This window comes from Cyrtonyx montezumae, unplaced genomic scaffold (genome assembly GCF_038088225.1).
Source record: "Cyrtonyx montezumae isolate F1298 unplaced genomic scaffold, pur_monq_1.0 scaffold_8, whole genome shotgun sequence".
NCBI lineage: Eukaryota > Metazoa > Chordata > Aves > Galliformes > Odontophoridae > Cyrtonyx > Cyrtonyx montezumae.
Window position 1 is genome coordinate 57941003 of NW_027072089.1, and position 19326 is coordinate 57960328.

General features: G+C 37.9%; 1 protein-coding gene across 1 annotated transcript in view; it reads right to left on the reverse strand.

Moving 5' to 3' along the window:
* The window catches only part of GABBR2 (gamma-aminobutyric acid type B receptor subunit 2), a 443392-nt gene that overhangs the window by 32363 nt on the left and 391703 nt on the right, over positions 1–19326 (reverse strand). Inside the window, exon 14 of the mRNA XM_065753547.1 lies at positions 695–805. Coding sequence (XP_065609619.1) covers positions 695–805 — 111 coding nt within the window. The remainder of the gene's footprint in view (positions 1–694; positions 806–19326) is intronic.

Consider the following 19326-nt stretch of genomic DNA (forward strand, 5'->3'; position numbering starts at 1 on the left):
ATTTTTAGAACCTTGAAGCTTAGGGTATGAGGAGCTTTTAATCACCAATGGTCACCTTTTCTTTTACCTGAACCATCAAGCTTTAAAATTGCTGTTTCCTGCATTTCATTCCATTAAGAAAATCTTTTATGTAGATGGGCCTCAGTGAAAAAAAGGACGATTTTGACTCAGGCTCCAAACTCATCTTGCATTCAATCATAGGATCATAGAATCATTTGAGTTGGAAGAGACCCTTAAATGTCATCTAGTGCAACTCCCTTGCAATGAACAGAGACACCTACAGGTCGATCAGGGTGCCCAGAGCCCCATCCAGCAGGCTATTCCTGATGGACATTTTCAAAGTGGAGTTAAACATTCAGAATAAGGTAGTCCCATCCTTTTGGAGAACCTAAGGGAATTCAAAACATCAGCTGAGTTTATAAAGTTGTCTCACTAATAGATCCATCTTTACACTATTACATTTCTTGGTTGGCAGAATACCTCTAGTTTTCAGCTTTAATGCTATTAGTGTTCTACTTGTTTTATACATTTATATATTCTTATAGCTACATATTACCACTTAATAAATTTTACAATAGGTGCATTTGAAAAAAGCTTTAACTCACTCCCAGCCATCAGGAAAAGAAGTGAAATTCAGTTCAAGTCCATCAGCAAATAGCCTGAAAGCAGCTTTTGCAGAGCAAACTGTGCTTACCATCAGGAGCCCTTTATATGCGTAGACAATCCCAAGCCAAATTGTCATGTGAGTGTTCTCGCAGTGCTCCAGGATAGGTCGGATGGAGATGTCTCTGCCTGCAGGGTCCGGCTACAAAAATAAAGGGTGAGATATTTGGATTTAGGTTTCATCTGTATTCATATCTCAGAGGTAGTTAAATCTACTCTCAGTAGCTTGAGGATCTGTAGAATATTCAATGGGTAACTTGAAAAAAAAACAACTTATGATGTCTGCGGTCCCTTCAACCTGAAAAGAAATGGAGTAAAAAAAAGATCTGAGGAAACAGCTGCATGATAATTACCACTAGATGAGGTCACCCCTACTGCAAACCAGAGAGAAAATATCCGAAGTCACTCTGTCTTTAAGTGTGTCAGTCACATTTATCAGTATCAGGACACCTATTTTTTTACAAGGTGAACAGCTTGAATGTTCAGCCATGGAAATAAATGTACTTGAAGTCATCCTTCCTTTCACCTGTACTTCTGGTGTCACTGGCAAGTGGCTGATAAACAGTGCATGAAATACTGCTGTGTTTCAGATGTTTATTCAGTGATAACCACGAGCCAAATCAAAGATCATCTACGAAGGAAACTGCAGCAGTAGCTCAGTAGATAGTACAAATCATCAAAAATCTGGAGCAAGTGAGTGTCTGTGCAAACTTTAATATGGCTAGAAGTTCTGTAGCTTTTCATTTATTTTGGAAAGGAGATTGTATAAAAGAGCAGAATCAAAAGGACCTGCAGACTACCAGGACTGTTTATATGAGGGAGAAGCTATAATTAATGCTCAGAGAATCCTGCAAGAACTCATCCCTTTTTACATCAAGAAAAAAAAAATAACATTCAACACAAAGAGCAGACAGGTACAGCTACTATGCTGCTTTTAATTAGGATATGGACTAGGTTAGAGTGAAACTGCTTCTTAATGGTGTGCATGCTATAGGAACACAAAGTACTTCTTACACGTGATTTTAAGAGATACTGCTTTCATTAGGTGCCAGAGAATGGTCCTTTTGGCTATTCAGAGCTGTGTGCACTTATCTTGCTGTGTTGCTTTCAGAACACACTGAAATCCTGACAGCTATTTTTGGTATCTGCTTTGAAACACTGGATCTGATCTCCAGCTCAAGTGAGATCAATGCAGACACAGCTTTCTCTACCTGGCTGTCCCTGTAGGCTCTGCAATTTCCCTTTGTGACTAACAACACGTGTAAAGTGTCTCATGCAGTAGAGTAATGATTATAACACAAGCTAAGGAAAGATCAGATTTTCACCAACTGAAACACAGAATTGTATGTGGAAGGATTTTAGAAAGAACCGAGTTTTTTCTAGAGCCTATTCTCGCTGCTAGTGTGAATTCTTCAGTGGTCACAGCATTAATGCCCCGCTCTGTTTTCCTCATTAGACTTTTGAGATATATCATTTCTGACCTCATATAGCTTAAAAAAACCTTACAAGAAAGAGATAGACTAGGCAAGAAAACCCAGCAAACAACCCTGTGTTACACACTGCACAGTGACAGGATTCACAACTTCCCTTGCAAATCAAGCAGCAGACAGAACAACAATGTTTAAGATCTATTTTTATCCTGGACTTGTGTAGATACCCTGAGCAGGAGAGTAAAGATATTTGGCAAATGGTTGCATGAAATAAAATAAAAATTAGGAAGGCAATATTAACCCGCCCTGAGCTCATGATTCCGTCCTAACAGCTGCTGACGGCAAGCAACCACTGACCAAACAGGTGAAAACATGAAGAAGAATTACAACATTTAAGATACTACAAACGTTTGTCTGGGGACCAGTAGAACTACCTATTTCTCCCTAAACAATTTATGTGCACCGAAGGAAAAGCACACTTTCATGTCATATGTACAACATGCTGCTTTCCACCATTTTTAACCACCTCCAAGTAATTTGAACTATTCCAGACTCTTTTTGGGTCAGTGGTGGATAACCTTTCCACCATGTGGCTATTCTCTCTAATGCAAATTTACTTCAAAATTGGGAAGTGATTCATTACTCAAATCTGAAAGTCCCAGTCAGAAAAATGATGAAATGGAAAACACAACTTGTTTTGAAATTCTATTAGAGAGAACAGACTTACTCAATTTCCTTAATAGGAAGATTGCCAGATTTTACAAGGCCATGATAATTTTTAAAATATGCTAATTAAATAATACAGTGTATCAAATATTGCATGTGAGATAAGTCTTGTGAAGTGCTCCAGAGGGATCAGGAAAAGGGAGAATACCGACTGCAGCGTCAGCCAGATCGTACATGGGACAGCAGTTCTCCCAAAGCACTTTCCAGAATCACAAGGTGGGAACATATTAAACCAAATTTTGTGGAGTACTTGTGCATTTGGAGCTAAGTGTTGGCAGGTAGGAGTAATTTTACAGTGCACCAATTTTGCTGATTACTTGTCGCTGCTGCAGGATGACATTCCTGGTGTACTGCTTTTAATTTGCCGTTTTGTTTCTTCACTGATTTTGCATGAATTAACTAATCATCGAAAAAAGCTGGGTTAAAAAAACATATGATATTTTCTGATGTCAAAAGAATTTTTAAAACTCTACAATTACAGCTGAATGGCGCACTTCACTGACCTCCCTAATCATCCACCATTTGTGCACTTAGTTACCGCTTTAGAGAGGATGACAACATAAATGCTACCAATGATTATATATGTACTGGAAATTTGCCCTTTCCTTTTATAAAAAACAATATAAATGCCCTTCAGATGTCATTCTCAAAAGCCTGAAGACCTCCTGTCTTGTGATTAGGCTGAAGCTTTCCTACCTCTTCTGAGACCTAATAAGGTTTCTGACATTGACATTAATTTCTGGAGTGTTTTCTGTGGTTGAACATAAACAGTTTAATCCATTCACTTCATACAAGAGTTGTGTGTCATCTCCATAAAAATGCTTGTTTTATATCAGATCTGCTAGATTTAGGAAGCAACTCAAGTCAGTAAACAGATAACCTACAAAATAATTTTCTCCCCTTTTCATGCATTTTCAAACTGTTATTTGTTACTTCTGTAGTTTGGTTGCCTTTTGATTTTCTTTGCTCTTCAGTCTGCTGGTGGGCTGGCAGATTCTCTTCATTGTAGGTGAGAAATGGCTTAGGTGAGTACTGCCAGATGGAGGAGGAAAGCTTAAAACCATCTGGCAACAGCAGGAAAATTTGCAAGAAAGATCAGGGCAGGGGCAATGACAGAGACTGCCGAGTGCCTTGTGAATTCCTGAACAATGTCAGAATAACAAAAACAAGAATCAAATGAAAAGCGCAGTTTCAGTGGAAAAAATATGTGCAGTCTGGTGGCCAGCTCTTCTTGCCTCATGCTGAGGCATGCAAATATAGGGCACCCTGAAGCACTTGTACCATCTGGAAAAGATGTTGTCTGGTCCATATAAATAAAGTTCAAGAGTCCCTTCTTCATCTAGAACTACAGTTTCTTTTTCTCTGTGTCTATTTAAGTAGCCAAAATCCATTTGGAAAAGATCCTGGACAGTGGAAAGATATTTCTACGATGGTGAATATATTGGCTGGTTTTCACAGAATCGCACGGGTTGGAACCTCAAGAGATCACTGAATCCAACCCTCCGCTAAAGCAGGTACCCTAAATTAAGTCACACAGGTAGGCATCCAGATGGGTCTTGAATTTCTCCATAGAAGGAGGCTCTACAACCTCTCTGGGTAACCTTTTTCAGTATTCCATCATCCTTACTGCAAAGAAGTCCTTTTGCGTTTTTGTATGGAACTTCCTGTGTTCAAGTTTTAGGCCGTTGCTCCTTGTCCTGTCACTACACACCACTGAGAAGAGACTGGCCTCATCCCAGTTAATCATTATAGCTACACATAGGTCTTAAAGGGAGAAAGGGCCTACACTCCTCAAAACATTTCATTCAGCAAAAAGTTTTCTGTTAGTTTCCAAAAGGTCTCAGCCCTCCTTGAGCACTTCTCTGTGGTCTTCTCTCAGGATCCTCAGGACAGCAGATAATCTTACTGACAGATCTGCTGCTGCTGCAGAGAACAGCTCACAGGTGGAGGATATCAGTAAGCTCACTAAGAAAATGCACTTTGGATTTCCAGTACCTTTTGTTATTTCTGCAGCTGCAGTTTCATCAGTAAGAAAATTAGATTACTCGGCCTCAGCTTTTCCAAAGATGGGCACGGAAAATAAGGTAAATAGTTGCAGCTTCTGTTTACTAGGTTTAAAATAAACTGCACAGTTCTCATCGTATAGGAAAATATGGGATGATATTCTTTTATCACAGCATTACCATGATCTTCATATGCCATCTCACTCTCTGTTTTATCTTCCTTTAAACAGCTTCCATCTAACTGACATAATGACTGTATACTATCACTGTTCTGCAGCATGAATTAGACATCTTTGGCATTTTAAATTTGGCACACATAACAGTCATATGGAGACCAAATATGATTCCTTATCTGAAAACCCTGTCTTTGCTAAATTAGAAGATCACCTTTACTTCTTTTATAAATTCATGTTTTTTTGCACGGATAATTATAGTTAGTTTTCACTGTAAATGCTGTATGTGCAGGTTGTAACAGACCTTCCTCTGTGCTAAACTACATATCCATATGTATGGTGTATCAGAAAAGGATTTAAGGAGGTTTTATATGTAGTGTACTGTGGCCAGGCTCTCAATTACTGATGAAAATAAAAAGAGAAGAAACAGAAGCTGTCTACTTCCCAATTACTTAATGATTTGGGGATATTTTTAGAGCAAAACGACAGTGATATGAAAGAAATGATTTGCGAGGAAATAGATCTCTTTTTGTTTTGAGTGTTTTTTACTTTATGAAGTCATAGCTTCTTTGAATGCAAAATAGCAAATGCAATACTATGCTAGGGTAGCTCACCTAGAATGTCTTCCAGTTAAATATTTGGTAAACAAGTCAGCATAAAAGTATACTTATCTTTGTCCATAGCTGAGCATGGGTTCATATATGCTATGAAACACATTGCATGCTATGCAGTTTCTGACTTAAAAACTTACTAGAACCTTGCAGTCCCCTGACCAATGAACAGAAATCCACTCAAGTTTAACAGAGAAGGTCAGACAATTCTGTAGTAGTCTAATGATTCCAGACACTAACTGTTTCAAAGACTTGTGAAGTTTTTTTCTTCACATATTTTCTCTTAAACAAAGCACTAGCTGATGTGGTAATGTTTTTTCTTTGTTTGTTTTGGTTTGTTTTTTTGTTCTTTTTTTTTTTTTTTTTTCCAGCATAGGGGAACAGACTGCACTAAATCGCTGTCCTTTCACCTGGATACTTCATGACTCTGGAAGAGAAATGAGCACAGGAGAATGAGCACAAGGTTCTGAACAACCACAATGGCCACTGCACCCACTCTGAACTGTGAATGCCTGGCTTTCTATCATGTAGACCCCAAGGAGAAAATGCTTTTAGACTCGAATTTGGATTAGTTTTTCTTTTTCAAAGTGTTTAAATTTTATACATTTTCAATCAGAAAATTTTAATACTTGTTTAAGAATGTTTACAGTGATGACTATGAATTCACAACTTCAACAAGATAGCATGCATCATCATTACCCATCTGAACAGCAAAATTTCTCATGAGTAACACAAGTTTAGGAATGTTACATTTATTTTTCCATTGTTTTTTCCATGATATGAGGTAGAAAAGAAAAAACTAATTCCATGAAATAGTTACAATGATTCCTGCCTTCAACCTGTGGATTTACTCCCATTTTTACCAGAATAATAATCATCATGGCACTATCAGAAATGAAGATATTACTGCATTTCTGTAGCTTAAGTTAGGGAGCATTACGAAAGTTAAGCAAATTGACAAGGAAAACTGAGAGGACTTCAGACTACTGAGCCTTACATCTTTGATTTAAAGAGATTATCTTCCTTTCTGATAACTATTATTAGTATTAAAATTCTGACCTTAAATTTTACTGTTACAGAAGAAGTTTTCTTCATTTGATTTTTAATTAGAAATACTAATTAGAAATTTACTGGGTAAAAGTTTTGAAAGAGATTTTCTCTTTGACCCTTTTTTAAAACTTATTTTTGGAAAAAAATGACTTGAAATCATATTTGTGAATAATTTTGTAATTCTTCACTGTGTCCCTCTACAAAGTTATTTAAAATGAAAATGTTTGATATTTTAGGTTGAGATTAACTTTTAAGACAGTATTTATTTATACTAGTCATATAGCTTACAATGAATTACTGGCATTTCAAGGCAGTCAAAAACAAGAACAAACTGTCTGTGTTTTGCAAAAGGTTGACAAGCTGCAAGTGGGCACAGTAGAACAGTGGCATGAAGCATGTTTCACGATTCAGGGTTTCCCACATGCGTTTGAATACTGCCCCCTGTCCTTGTGAATGGGATTAAAGGATCTTTAAGCTGACCAGAGAGATTGCGGGGTTGTTTCTGCTTCATTCATTCTCTTGTTATAGTAAAATTAATCTCCCCCTATCAACGAATTGCAGCACTGCTCTCAAGGATTTCTTCTCCCAGTTTGCACAGATATTTGTGATTGCTCCAACCCAGGTGCAACACCTTGCACTTGGGCTTGTTGAGACTCATTAAGATCTCATAAGCCCACTTTTCAAGACGGTTCACCTTGAAAAGATATTTGCTGGAATACCAACATGTGATTCCTATTTTTTTTTATCTGGACACTTATTTTTCTTAATTCAATTTTGTAAAATATAAAAAGATGTACCATTTAAGCAAAGGAAAAAGAAGTGCTAATACATTCTGAAGTCTGAAGGATGTTGATTAATAAATATTATTTCTTTTACTTCACTTGCCACAAATACGAACCCAAGCCTAACCTTACAAGTGGATGGTAGTAAAGAAAGACCAACAGAAAAAGTAAAAAAAAAAAAAAAAAAAAAAGAAAAAAAAAAATTAGAGATAACCACTGTAATTCCTACCATCCCAAAGCATTAAGGTCTGGTAATTGAGTCACAATGATAGCCACACATCTTTAAAACAAATTTACTTTCTAGTTCCCCATCTGCCTCTTCTACAAATAACTCCATAAAAGAGTAATAATAAATTCTGTATGTTAATATGATTGAAAGTTGATAATATAACATAAGAGCTATTTATAAGCCCTTGTATTGTGAATGCGTTCTCATTGTAAAGAAAAATCCCTCAGCAGAATTATTTATAACATCACTTCACTTAATGACTTCTACTTTAGTGTGGTGGTGCTTCATTTCTTATAAATAAAACTGCTTGGATTAGGGGATCTTATTAATGAAAATATTAAGGAAGTTCTAAGCTCTCAAAATGCAGTTTCATTAAAGCTAAAATTCAAAACAATAAAGTAAACCAAGGAAAAAAAGCCACAACAATAACAACAGAACTCACTATGATCCGCTCAGAAAAAAAAAAAAAAAGCAGATTGTCAATGAAAGGGAAAAGGCAAACTTCTCTTTCTTTGTGGAGTATTCCAAAAAACTGTGACTAAGTCTTCCTTTTCTGCACTCAGTGATCTATTCAGCAGATACTGTACATTGTATAATTTCCTCAGAGAAAGTCGCCCCAGTTATATATCTAGGGACTGAGTAATGAAATGTGCCTGAGCATGTGCATGGAAGCAGTGGGACAAGCATTACAAAGACTTAATAAAGGACTCTCAGCAGCAGAACATATGTTTTGCTTTGAAGGGAGGGCAAAAGGCCAAGATTTAGAAGAAAAGCAGGTTAGAGGAAGGAAGACCTTTGTTAGCACCTAGAGTCTCCTGAGCTGCACAGATTCCTCCAGAGATGTGCAGTTTGTGATAGCAGCTCTGCAAACTGAGGAATAATATTCTTCCTTTCCTTTCTGCCAAGCTGCCCAGTACTCAGGGTGACAAATAGGATCTGTGGGTTGTTTTATGAATCTTTCTTTCCTAACTAGGTTTCCTGCTCCCCTGAGACTATAGGAACCACCCTTCCTGGTGACTGGTGCAATTCAAGAGAGCAGGTAGAGTCTCCTTCTGCTGAGGTTTTGCTTTGTATGCAAGTATATGACTTATTCTCCTTAGCGCTTGGAGAAACAATACTTAGCTTTCAATTAAATAAGAAATACCTGTATTCAGGAGCCATCAGTCTGCTCCTCCCAGAAAGAGCAACTCTCAGGTCATCAACTGTGCCCAGCTATTTTGGTCAAGGAGGGCAACAATAGTGCCTCTATAACCATCCTAAATTTTGTTTGTAGTGCTATCATTTCTTCGATTTACAAATCTGATAATATTTATTACCATACCTATTTGCATTGCAGTTCCAGTGACAACAAATGGATGCTTTCTTTTTGTAGGAAGTGAAAATCCCTTTCCGACGTTCATCTTAAAATACATATATAAGATGGGCAAGAAGAGATAAAGCCAGGCTCTGTGACATTTTCCAAGGCAAATATCAGTTTACACCACTGTTTCTCTCTTCAAGCACTGATAAATATTTAGTTTCTGGGCTTTTTCGAATGCAAATTATTATTTCTCATCATGAGAGAACATTTCTTTACCTATTCTTATATACTTTTTAAAATACTTAGGTGATGGTCCATCAACCCATTGCTGGAGGATTTTGATGCTGCTCCTTTGACTATAGTAAGTCATAATTCAGAAACAGTTGTATCAAGCATAGGTCTTTATCTAAAAAAAATAAAGTAATTCTTTCTAGAATTGATGCAATTTCCCTGTCACAAAAGTTGCTCTAGAAGCAACTCTCAATTTTTTGTTGACAGCAAAATGCAAGGTGCATCTTAGTATACATAAGTACATGAAAACCTTTTTCTCTCTCGTAAGAATTATGAAGATTTATTTTTCTTCTTCACTTTGCAACTGACTCAGATATAAACGTTGCTACATACCACAATAAAAAAACCTGAAAAGATGAATAAATAAAAAAAGGTCAGGACTACTTAAATATTTTGATTATCTCCAAACACTTAGTTTCTTTTGACCTTTCAAAACTGTTAACCTTATTTAGGATAACATAACCTTGAAATGAAAGGTCATTCTGAATTAAAAGGACATTTTCTGTAGTTAACAAAGGTCAACAGGAATACTTCTATCAAAATAATTTTGTATGGAGAAAATCATTGAGACCACCTGTTTATTACATGTATATAAATCTTAAGAATAACCAAAGTTTTTCTGGGAAAAACGCATGAGTATCTAAATTAAGGAGTATTACTACCAATAAGTTTGTTAATTCATTTTTAAAAGGTAAATCCAGTATCCACTTTTTTCTGGCTATTCTGCAACTTCAGATGGAGCATGTACCTTGTTCAGCTCCATTCCGAGCCCACTGGAAGAAGTTAATTCTGGAAAGTCTGTTTAAGATGTGAGAATCATCTTATAATTAATTCTACCAGTTTGGGAATGCTTGCTTAGGGACTTAACAGAGGATTTCTGAAGATTCAAACTCAAGAGTTCAACAGATCTTATATTAGATCAAGCTGACAGCAGTGGAGAACCATGAAAAGATCAACAATTATGCCAGCAGAATCTACAAACTAGACATGAGTACAGAACACAAACACACACAGTGTACCTTGATGTTAGTTGGGAACCTATTAAAACTGTAAATGACGTAGCCCTCGGCAAGGTAAAATTACTCTTGGAATCTTGCTTAAACAGATGCTTTTCCTGCATTAAGAAAGGAATCTGAAGGGAGTATTAAAGGATCCCGTACTTGTATCAGCACTGCAGTTAAATGAGACCATTTTGATCACTCAATCATTTTTATCAAAACACAGGATGTAATTTCCCTCACATTAATTTCAGTTTGAAGTAAAACACCTCTGTTAGAAAAAAACCCCAAAACAGTGAAACATTCAGTGGCAGTGAATCTATATATCTCTTTCTACATTGCCCTAATGTCATTTCTGTTGACTGTAAAAAAAAAACCAAAACTGCCCCTAATTTTGTCCCACTTTTCAGAAATGAGTTAAATATCAGGTTCCTGGAGTCCTTTGCATATTTTGTCTACTGAATTGAAGTGGTATGTAACAAAACATAGTTCCTACTTATGTGTTTACAGATTATGGTCCTTCATATTCTTTGTTTTTTTTCACTAGAGACATATTTAGTTATTCCTCAAGAAGTCCTATGCCTCCTCTTTGGACCAACCCCAGTCTGCCAGCATGCTTGTTCAATTCTGAAGAGTGGCATGGAGCACACTGAACTGGTTGTCTTGGCCCTCATGCTACAGCCAGGATTAATACTACCACTGCAGCACAAATGCCATATTTCTTTCTTCATTTCTGAAACCTTATTAAACAGAGAGGTAAAGATAATTAGAAAGCCATAGGAATGAGAACAGGCAATTCTCAAGTCTAATTTATCAAGCATTTCTCCTGATTGGAAAGAGGTACTTGACATGGTTAAGAACTAATAACAGTTGAAAGATACATGTTCCCAAAATGCAAAAAGAATAGCAGTTGTAAAGATTTTTGATTTTTCCATTGCGTCTTTCTTCTACAAATAGCTACTTCAGTGTTGCCACTTCTGTTGACGTTATCCAGAGCAACACAGGTAGTCCTGGGAATTTTTTCTCTCAGTTCAGTAAAACTTTTATGCAACATTTCTCTTAAATTATTTATCTTCTCTCAGTAGCTGTCAAAACAGATTTCATTTAACACAAGTCTACCAAAGACTTTTAATGTTGCAGGTCCTTAGCTCTGGAATGGAATACAAAAATTTAAGTTGATAAGGAAGCAAAATAATGTGAAACAAAACCCAGCAACCATAAAATAGATTTTATATTTCCATAGAATTATTTTTTTACATTGTTAGCCTCCATATTGTGCAGTAGATTTTCTTTAGCTTTTGAAGCGTGCTTGATGTATATCTAGTACAAGCAGATAACTCAGAACTGACTGTGTTATGGAGTGCAGTTCTTACATCTTCTTGACAAAAGTAGTTCATCTACTTATTTATAAGAAGATGCTTCATTGACTTCCTGTATTAAAAAATCCCCACCCCCTCCCCTCCCGCCTCCCCCAAGTGGCTTATTTTCAAACTAAAGCATTATCGGGTATATAGATCTGTAACCATTCTCTGACATGTTTTCATAATTCTTTTTCTCTAGTGTATATCAGTGTATATCTATGGATGCATATCTTGCCTTCTGTCATATAAACTTTAAGCTGTCTTGGTAGATACTTATGGTAGAAACTATATGAGTTTCAATAGGGCCAAGTGTTGGGTCCTGAATTTTGATTATAACAACCCAGGCAACCCAACAGCTTGGGGAGGAACAACTGGAAAGCTCCCTGATGGAAGGGGACTGTAGTGTGCTGATGGACAGTCAGCTGAATATGAGCTAGCAGAGTACCCAGGTAACCCAGAAAACTAACAGTCTGGATCAGGAATGGGGTGATGAGCAGCACTGGGAAGTCATCCTACTCTGTCCTGGCACTGGTAAGGCCCCACCTTGTGTTCAGTGTTGGGCATCTCAATACAGAAAGGACATTGAGGTGCTGAAGCAGGTCCAAAGAAGGGCAATGAAGCTAGTGAAGTGCTTGGAGAGCATACTCTATGAGGAGCTGCCATGAGGTCTCCACGAAGCCTTCTCCCCAGCTAAACTGTTTCAACTCCCTCAATCTTTCTTCATAGGAGAGGTTGTCCAACCCTCTGATCATCTTTGTTACCTTCCTCAGAACCCACCCGAACAGCTCCACATCCTTCCTGTGCTAAGGGCCCCATGCCTGGATGCAGTACTCCAGATGGGGCCTCACAATGGCAGATTAGAGGGAGACAATCACCTCCTTTTCCCCACACTCCACCCCTCTGTCGTTGCAGCCTGGGATACTGTTGCCCATACAGGCTGCAAGCCCACACTGCTGGCTCATGTCCAGCTTTTTGTCCATCAGGGTCCCACAAGTCCTTCTCCTACTTTCAATGAGTTCTTCTCCCAGCCTGTAAATATATCTGGGATAGCTCCAACCCAAGTGAAACACCTTGCACCTGACCTTGTTCAATCTCATTAGATTCTCGTGCACATGCTTTCTGAGTGCAGATCCTTCTGGATTGTGTCCTTTCCTTCTACTTTGTCAACTGCACCACTCAGCTTGGTGTCATCAGCAAACTTACTGAGGGTGCACTTGGCCCCATCATCTACTTCACTGATAAAGATGTTGAAGAGCACAAGTCTGTGCGTCCCAAGATAGGTGAAGACTCATCACCAGCCTTCACCTGGACATAAAGCTGTTGATGACAACCTTTCAACTCGTTCATTAAGTACTGAATAGTCCTGCCTTCAAATCCATATCTCTCCAATTTAGAGATAATGAAGTGGTGGAGGGCCATGTCAAAGGCCTCACACAAGTCCAGGAGCCTTTGTCCATCAAAGCTGTCACTCCATTACAGAGGGCCAGCAGCTTGATCAGGCATGATCAAGGAAGGCACTGCCCTTGGTGAAGCCATGCTGGCTGTCTCAGATCATCTCTACATCTCACATATGCCTTAACATCTCTTCTTATATGCTATGTGCCCATGCACAGATGTGAGGTCTCAATGGGTCTTCCTTCCTTTTACCCTAGTGTTACGGTTTTACAATTTTTGTTGTATTATTGATATTCTACATCATAACATCATGTGGTGTATTGGGAGTTACAGAGTTAATGCTCTAGCTCCATTCTGGATATACCTGACTGGGAATCAAACCCGGGCAGTGCAAGCGTCAGCTCCTAACCACTTGACCATAGCATTAACTCTTTAGTCCCAATACACCACATGACGTTATGATGTGGAATATCAATGATACAACAAAAATCATAAAACCATAACACCTGGGAAGCATGTCTTTTGGCCCCACACAGACTTGTACACACTCAGCCTCGTGAAGTGATCTTTGACTTGCTCTGCTCTTGGGAGAGATTTTGCTTCCTTGACTCCCACTTGAAGTTCTGGGACACGAGAGCTGTGGGAAGCCTGTCTAGACTTGAAGACTGAGGCAAATAACTTGTTAATACACCAGCCTTCTCCATAACTGAGGAGGTCAGTTCTCCATTTATCATAGGGGGTACACTCTCCTTTGCCTGTCTGTTCTGCCCATTGTTTCTAAGGAGTCTCTTCTTACTGTTTCTAACATACCTCACCAAGCTCAATTCCATCTGTGCCTTGGCTTTCCTGACTCCACCCCTGTACATCCGAACAGCAGCTCTATATTCTTCCCAGGCTACCATCCCCACTTCCACTGCTTATACTTTTTTTCCTCTCTGCCTGACCAGCAGGTCCTTGCTCAGCCACGTTGGTTTCCTGCCTTGTCTACTTGATTTCTTATTCTCATGGATGGAGAGCTCTTGTACTCCTTAAAGTGCTGTCAGCTCTGTTCTGTTCCTTTGTCCCTAAGGACAGGTTTCCAGAGGATCACAACCAGTAATTCCTTACGCAGCCTGAAATTTGCTTTCCTGAAGTTCAGGGTCCTGACTGTTTTTTGCCAGGCCCATATTTTTGGACATAATGACCTTGACTTGGGCATGGTCACTGCAGCCCAGGCTGCCTCCAGTCTTAACATCTATTACAATCTCTTTTGCATTGGTGAGCACCAGGTCCAGCAACACTTCACTGCGGTTGGGTCTGTCCAATACCTGAACCAGGAAGTTGTCACCAATGGCTTCCAGGAGTCTCCTGGATGGCCTGCAATCCTTCCACCATCCTCTGAATCTGCCCATTCTTTTAACTGGTTGTACTTAGGGATTTTATCATTCTCCTCCTATTTTTTTTTTTTGTAATATTTATTTTTTTTAGGAATGCCTATTACATAATTTTATTTTAGAACGTGTAATTTTGCTGGAACCCCTCTAGAGCCGACATCAAAGCACACAAAAACTTTTAATCAGCACAGCCCCTGACAGGTTACATTTACACCAAAGTTTTCATTCTTGAGATGAAGGCACTGAAAAGAAGCAGTGAGTGGATCAGTGCCTTTGTTCTTCTATACAGTTTCTTCCTGCTCACCAAAAGACAGGCAGAGGACTAGATAAGCAGAGACAGATAGGCAGTATCAGCACTAGGGCAGAAAGGCCTCTGTTCAGAAAAAGCAGCAGATTTCTGAAGGGTGACAGCTGGTGTCAGCTGGGTTTATCTGAGCAGCATTCACCTCCTTTGCAGTTTCCACCTACTGCCAGTAGCCCGTTGCAAGCTTCAGGACAAAGTCATTCTATCTGAGCCAGCCAAGCAATTATTATGCTGTCAACACATCTCTTCTAAGGGAGTACTGTGACAGGGCTTTAGGAGATGCAGAGATGTGACCTTCTGGTGTTTTGTACTTACTTGGAGCCAGAGCAGCCTGGCTGGCCTACTGAGATTAAGCAGCACCTGCATGGCCCTAGAAAATCTCAATTTTGCTGGTGCTTTTTGTGAAACTAAAGAAAATGTAGGATGCTGTGCTACAAGGCCCTTCACTGAACTTCCCCAAACTAACCTTACATGGAGGATCTACAGAGCAGCTACAGCAAGAGCCAAATTATCACACTTGTCAAAGTTAGACATTTTGGCTCTTCTGCTGGAAGAAACTTTCCTCAAAGAAAAACTGAAGCTTCAGCCTGTTAATTTCTATTCACTCATCTAAGGCTTGAAGAATTGTCAGTGGTAAGAATTTGTAATCACTTGGTCCTCTGTGCAGCAAAGGAAACATTTGGTAAATTGATCAGAAAACGAAACAGGTCCCTAACAGAGACATCAAGGATGGAAATAAACCTTGGGAGAAACACTGAAATTTGACAGAGCATTGGGATGGGAAGTTTTTTTAATTTCAAAAAAGACTGAAACCTTCAGAAGTCTGAAACATCAGAGCATTTTGGTTCAAGGAGACAGTGGAGAAGGGAAACTGTGGTGAGAATGTTCCCTCTTTCCTGGCATAACTGAGCAGAGAGGGAGGAGTGGACAGGTTCACCACCTCCTTCTGAGTATCTTCTCAGCATCTGCCACACTCTTCAGCTACTAGTGAGGTATGAACTGACTCAGCAACAGTCCCATACATAGTCTAACAGTTTACACATGTAATCAACAAATAGAAAAATAATGATTGAGTGACAGAAGGATTATTTTCTATCTACAGAGCAAGATTTTATTCTAATAATTTCATTAACACATTCTTTTTATCTTTTGATGAGCATTTATAGAAGTGATTTTTCTTTCTGAAATGTTTGTGTAAGTACATGTGTACTTCCATGGCAACACTCTCTGATGTTCCCCCAATCACCTTGACATTATTTTATGAACACATCAGGCATTCAATACAACAAATTAAACAATAGCAATTACTAGTTTGAAATGAAAAAACCTACATTCTTAGAAGGTGATTGATGGCTATGAAATTCATCTCTATAGCAATCAGAAACTAGATTCATCTTTTAGAAACAGGAGCTCCTATCTAGGCAAAATACATGCACATTGTTTTGATCTTGACTTAACTAAAATGGCACCAGGTGGAAAAAAAATCACTCTTAAAATAAAAATCTGTCTAATGTTCCAATCCAAGGAAAAATGAATGCTATATATAGATGTATTTGTCTTCTATGGAGCAGTGCTAGAATATCATCAGAACAAGCAAATGTATAAATTGGAGTAGACTTTGATTTTGTTTAAACTCCAAGAATTACATATTGTGCAGAGTGAATAACTGGCATGGTTCGTTTGCATACAATTTTTTGGATTAGAACAGCTGTTCATGAAAAATATTTAAATCTTTAACAAATTAAAGTTGATTCAAATACTTATATTATTTTCAAGGTAAAAAACAAAACAAAAAAGAACAACAACTGGGTTCTTACTTTAAATTTCTGGATTATGATATGTTTTCATATTTCTTCCAGGATTTATTTTCTTCCAGGATTTATTATTAAACATTATACGAACACATTCCTTACAGACAACTAGTGATAGCCTTCCTTGATTCCTTGGCAGGGGGGTTGGACTAGGTTATCTCTAGAGGTCCCTTCCAACCCCTACAGTTCTGTGATTAAACAGGACCATTTTCTACAAATAATTTTCAGTGTAGTTGTTAGGGCACCAAGTGGAATAAAGTATAGTCAAAAATTAATAAGAATATCTGAACCTAGTGCTTTAAAAGCAGATAGTCTGCTTTTGCATGTTAATTAATAGATAGTTCGCATGTTAATTAATAGCTTAGTGCTGTATGAACAAACTGTCACAATATGGGCCTGTGAATTTAAATTTTTATGGAAGCATATTCTTATTGTTCTTGAAATACTTCTTTTGCCCAAAAGAATAAAGTCTGTGGCATCTCAATTATTATATCTTCTAATTATGGCTAAATCAATGGTTTTAATTTACAATGTAGTGTATTTATACACGCTACTTTCAAGTACTCTACCAAATGTTATAGTCCCAGCAAGCAGTTTGGATTGAATCAAGCATCTGTGAATCAAAACATTCACAGACAGATTGTTCACATATGAATCAAATCATATCTGAGGACCATGGCCGCATGTAAGAAGCAATACGAGCTGCCTCCAATAGATTCTCAACCATACTGATGTGTAAATATGTTCCTTTTAAATAAAAAGTTAATAATAGTTAATAGTCTAATAATAGAGATGCTGTAGTTTAATGTCTATCCCCAACACATTTTCATAAAGGTGACTTCAGATTTTCTCTTTAATATGCTCTGAGTTTGTCAAAACACTCTCAAAAGGATCCAATAGTTTTTAGCACTATGGTTAAAATCATTTGCCTGTGCCACAGGTTACAAAGATATAGCCCACAGCTTTATCTAAAAAATATAGAGTCTGAAATCCTCCTAGTACCACTTGTTGCTTCTGGATATCTTATCAGAATAATTTACATGGTGGAGAATGAATGTAAGTAAATAATATATAGACTTGTGAATGGCTATCTTCAATCAATCAATAATAATAATAATAAACACAGATGAAGAGCATGACTATATACATATGACAAAGACGCATGTTGTTACAACAGAGTGTTTAAAATGGCTTTAAAGGAAGGCAGGTACAAACTGTGTCAGCAGATGAATTACTTTTGTGAGTACGGACAATGGCAAACAAACAGGTGATGATGTTATTAAAGCTATGCATCCATGTGACTGTCCAGTAGGGTTAATGGTCCCGAAAAAAAATGGTGAAAAAGGGTGTCCTTTTCTAGCTCCATGAGTAAGTACAATTAGAGTACATTATGACTTTGGAGCCAGTACTAGTATCTAAAAATCAATTGCTGTAGTTGTTCATTCCTGTCATCCAGCTGTCAAGGCTGGGAGAGTACTTGTGCCTTCACCAGAATGGATGGGAATATTGTTTTTCACTTTAGTGAGTCAGAATTACACCACTGATCTTTCGTATTTTCAAGCTTGACAGCATTCTAACAACTGAATATGCTTTAAATTAACATTTGTATCACATCTTGGTTTAGGTATATGTATTGAAATGAAGTCCTGTGGACTGAACATCCATCAGTGGGCATAGTACATCAGGTACACACTCAAACCACATCTTCTGACTTAGTTTCATTGAATATGAGCCCAGTTTTTGTCTTCAGCTTTAAGACTCATTCCTAAATTGAAACTCCAATCTAGACAGGCACAAAGCTCCCCAGGAAGGGAAGCCAGTTCATACCATAAGTCAAGAACCAGACTAAACCAAATCATTTATATTATTAAGGTGAATATGGTGAATATGTCTATGTGTAGTTATAGCTTCATATGACATTTCATATGACATATATTTTTCTTTTTAATTAAGAGTAAATTAACATCTCACAAGTTGCAAGTTGAAAATTAGAAGTTCTACTTTAAATTTGTATTGAAAGTCAGAGATATTACTTAATAACAAGATCGAAGATCAAAACAGAAAATCTAACCACCTACCAAAAGCTGTCTTTTAAGCATATAGAGATTCAAAATGTTTCTCTAAATTGCAGTCTTTGGACAGATGAGACATTTGTCATGGCAGCACCAGCACAGACAAAACCGTGGAGGACTTTTAAAGTTATACCCTCCCTTAACAGCCACATTGTCAAAATTATGCCATATAGTGACAGCATAGAATCTTGTATGGTAAGCCTGGCTTGCAAGGGCAGCTCCTACATACCATAATACAAAAACACAGCTATTCTTTAGCGGTGTTGCACACAACCATACTTACAGGTTCATGTGTGCACGCACAACAAATCTGAGACTTACTGTAGATGGCTACAACTGAAGCCAACAGTGTGGCATCTTCTTCAGAAGCCCAGAGTTTATACATCCTACAACTAGTGCACCTATAAAAAATTGTGAGCCACCAGGATTTGTTCTTAAAGCTAAACAAGTCACCTTTGAAGTGGTGACTTTTGGAGTAACATGCAAAGTGCATACTTTCAAACAGTGGATCTATGTCAATTCTATAGTGCACAGAGAACGAGAATATGGGAGCAGAATAACATAAATTGTTCTTTCATGTCTTTTTCATTTTATATCTGCACCTTCCATAGGACAACTGTTGCTCAGACGACAGACAGTTAGAAAGGCAACAGGACATTCCCATTTAAAGATAACCCATTTTCAGTGAATCGTGGAATAATTGAGGTTGGAAGACACCTCTGGAGATCATTTTGTGCCCACTGCTTCATGCGGA